Source organism: Panthera uncia, chromosome C2 (assembly GCF_023721935.1).
Source record: "Panthera uncia isolate 11264 chromosome C2, Puncia_PCG_1.0, whole genome shotgun sequence".
Classification (NCBI taxonomy): Eukaryota; Metazoa; Chordata; class Mammalia; order Carnivora; family Felidae; genus Panthera; species Panthera uncia.
In genome coordinates, this window is record NC_064810.1 from 13,515,855 (window position 1) to 13,519,215 (window position 3,361).

General features: G+C 41.7%; 1 protein-coding gene across 1 annotated transcript; it reads left to right on the top strand.

Moving 5' to 3' along the window:
- The first annotated feature begins 2,238 nt into the window (after positions 1-2,238).
- LOC125922065 (keratin-associated protein 7-1) lies at positions 2,239-3,035 on the top strand. The gene has a single exon (XM_049629950.1). It carries the CDS (start codon positions 2,439-2,441, stop codon positions 2,700-2,702), a length of 264 nt encoding a protein of 87 aa, XP_049485907.1. The 5' UTR covers positions 2,239-2,438; the 3' UTR covers positions 2,703-3,035.
- The last annotated feature ends 326 nt before the right edge of the window (positions 3,036-3,361 follow it).

Below are 3,361 nucleotides of genomic sequence, written 5' to 3' on the forward strand. Positions count from 1 at the left end.
GAAATAGGCCACCTGTGACTGACGCCGCACACGCCTGTCCATGAGAGATAAGCAGCCTGGGGCAATTTCACACAGCCCAAGCAAAGACAAATTCCCTGAAATCTCATGAAAGGCTGGCCCGGAATTTATCAGGATGATTTATTCATGAGAATCACCTGAGAGATTCTCATTAAAAATACTGATTTCCAGAATCTCATGGCGGTAGTAGGAGAGGAGGGGTCCGGAAATCCAAATTTCAAACAAATTCTTTAGGACGTTGTTCTGTCTGCCTGTTATTTGAGAATCGCTCCCCGGCGGGCAAGTCCAGTCCCCGCAGTTCAGACCGAGTAACTGAAATACCACTGCCACCAGGTGGCAGCAGATCCAAATTACAGGTTCCAGTGTCCTGCTAAACCGTCAAGTAGGCACCGGACTGTCGCATTTAAATGAGGGCAGTCGCCTCACAGACGTATTTCAAGTTTTTTGGATGAGCTGATGTAGACTTGATATAATTTGGACCCTTGAAGACACAGCGTCTTATCATTTTAATTCATTTCTTTTGTTAAAAACTGAACGTGAAAAGAGACCTTATCTTCGGAGTCTCTCCAACTATAAACTCTCACAACATGTAATCAACATGTAGGATAAAAGAAGCCATATTTACTTGCGTAAAAGGATCTGTAAAAAGTTTCTCCTCTTTTTAAAAAATTTTAAGATAAATTCTAGGTTAGTTAACATACAATGTAGTGTTAGTTTCAGGTGTGCAATACAGTGATTGGGCATTTCCATACATCACCTGGACTCATCACAGCATTTCCATACATCACCTTAATCCCCATCACCTATTTCACCCATCCCCCCCCCCCCACCTCCCCTCCTGTAACCATCAGTTTGTTCTCTATAGTTAAAAGTGCTGGATTTTTGGTTTGCCTCCCTCTCTCTCTCTCTCTATTTCTCCTCCCCCCACTGCTCCCGCCCTTTGCTTACTTGTTTTGTCTCTTAAATTCCACCTATGAGTGAGATCATATGGTATTTGTCTTTCTCTAACTAACTTATTTCACTTTGCATTATACTCTAGCTCTACATGTCATTGCATGTAAACAATTCTTCTATCAAAGAAACTGAGAGAGGTGAAATCTTAATAAAGAGAGAGATGTCTGACTGAAATAATTAGTTTTGCCTGTTGGGCTTTATGATTGTCCACTAAGGAGACAATAAGCAAAAGGAGTTGATATCGATGAAATTTTCTACCTTCAGAGAATCCAGACCCTTATTCACCTATATACCAAGATTATTTCCTAAACATTTGAATTGGAGTAGACTGAACTTTGCTGAGCTCAAATTCTTTCTGGTTTATCTTCGTCATGAGAAATGGTCAGACGTGACAAAATGTAAGCAGAAATAAGTGCTCCTTAAATATAACTGGTATTTCGTAATGGATCACAGCATCCAAACTTGTTTTACTAGGAGTCGGTAAGAAGCAAGCGTGGTACAACGTGACTTTGAAATTGAGCATGTTCCACTCAGCCCCAATGGAGCAACTCCACAAGACAGCTTGGCAGTGTTCAAGATGATTTACAACAAAAATTGTATGTTCTGCATGAAAAAAGATGTTCATTAACAAGGAAGATGCTCATAAATGAAATACATGAAAATTACCTGTAGATTAGCCACAGCCATCTTATTGTCTGGTGTCCCCGCAGCCTCGGTAAAAAGACTTCTTTTGATGGATATGTGTAGCAATGTTTTAAAAATTGAAAACTAAAAACAAACAAACAAACAAACAAACAAACCCAAAAAAGAGAAAAAAAAAAAGAAAGAAAAAGAAAACAAAATTATTGAGGTGAAATTCACATAACATAAAATGAAGCATCTTAAAGTGAACAATTCAGTGGTGCTGAGTCCATTCACAGTGTTTGTGCAACTGCCACCTGTAGTTGCAAATAATTTGCTTCGCTCCAAGAGGAATTTCGTACTTATCGAGCAGTTGTTATACTGATATTTTTGAATGGCATATGGAGAGAATTTCAAGACCCTGTAGAACAGCTTACATTGTTGCCAAAGCTTTTTTGGTCCAGCTGTGTCTTGGGAGGAGTTTATAATCAGAGGATTTAAAGAGTCTCCCATGATGCAATCAAAACGGTGGTTAAACTGCGGGACACTGATGAAAAGAATTCAGTTGTGTGTCAAGGACGGCCCTGGCTTTGAAGCTACAACACATTCCTTTGCAAATAGAAAAGCCAACAAAAACGTGGGCAGTGAGTCTGTGGGTTCCTTTATGGGCATTTTATTGCCAGGTAAGAGAATTATTTATGCAAATTGAGGGGAAGATGTTTAGACAACTGTGTCATGCCCACCAGCTGGAGGTATAAAAAGCCCTCTGCAAGAGGAGACCGGCATTCACACTTGGGCAACTTGCTCCTCACAATCCACCCTATTTCTCCTCAACTCCTGCCACCATGACTCGTTTCTTCTGCTGTGGAAGCTACTTCCCAGGCTATCCTTGCTATGGAACCAACTTCCACAGGACCTTCAGAGCCACCCCCCTGAACTGCGTCGTGCCCCTGGGCTCTCCCCTGAACTATGGTTACGGATGCAACGGCTACGGCTCCCTGGGCTATAGCTTTGGCGGTAGCAACATGTACAACAGGGGCTGTTGCTACGGTGGCAGCTGCTGCAGGCCATGGGGCTCTAACTCTGGCTTCGGCTACAGCACGTACTGATGGACCAATGGCTCCAGACAACTGTAGAACTCTCCATCGCTTCTCTGTGTGCGAAACAACCTGAAGAGCAACGGCTGTCTTCTTGCCTCCAGATGTGCTTGGGAGATATCTCTTCCAGCTTGCTGCTTTCTTACTGAGGCCCTGGTCTTTGACGATGCTGAACAAAGCAACCAGACATCAGATGCTGAACTGATCCTCACCTTACAGCCAAAGAAAGCAAGATGTGTTTCTCTGACATACCTGACTTTCAGCAGTGAAGCAAGTCGTTTGTCTCTTTTAGTTACTTTGCTCATGTACTGTTAAATTCTACATCAACATCAATGTATTACAATAGGGTGTGGGTAGGAAGGGGTTTTGCTGTCAGTCTCTCAATAAATCTATTTCATTCAGCACAAATATTTGTGTTCCAGTTATTTATTTTACTCTGCTTTTATGCTTTTGAATTCATTAGCCAGTTTCTACTTATGATGGTTGACTTTAACCAACTCTTATTTGGACTTAAGACTGCATTCCAGGAGAGGGTGATGCATAATCATTTTTTCCCCCTTTATGTTGAGATTCCAATTTTTAATTTTTTTAAATGTTTATTTTTGAGATAGAGAGACAGACAGAGCACCAGCAAGGGAGGGACAGAGAGAGGGAGACACAGAATCCGAAGC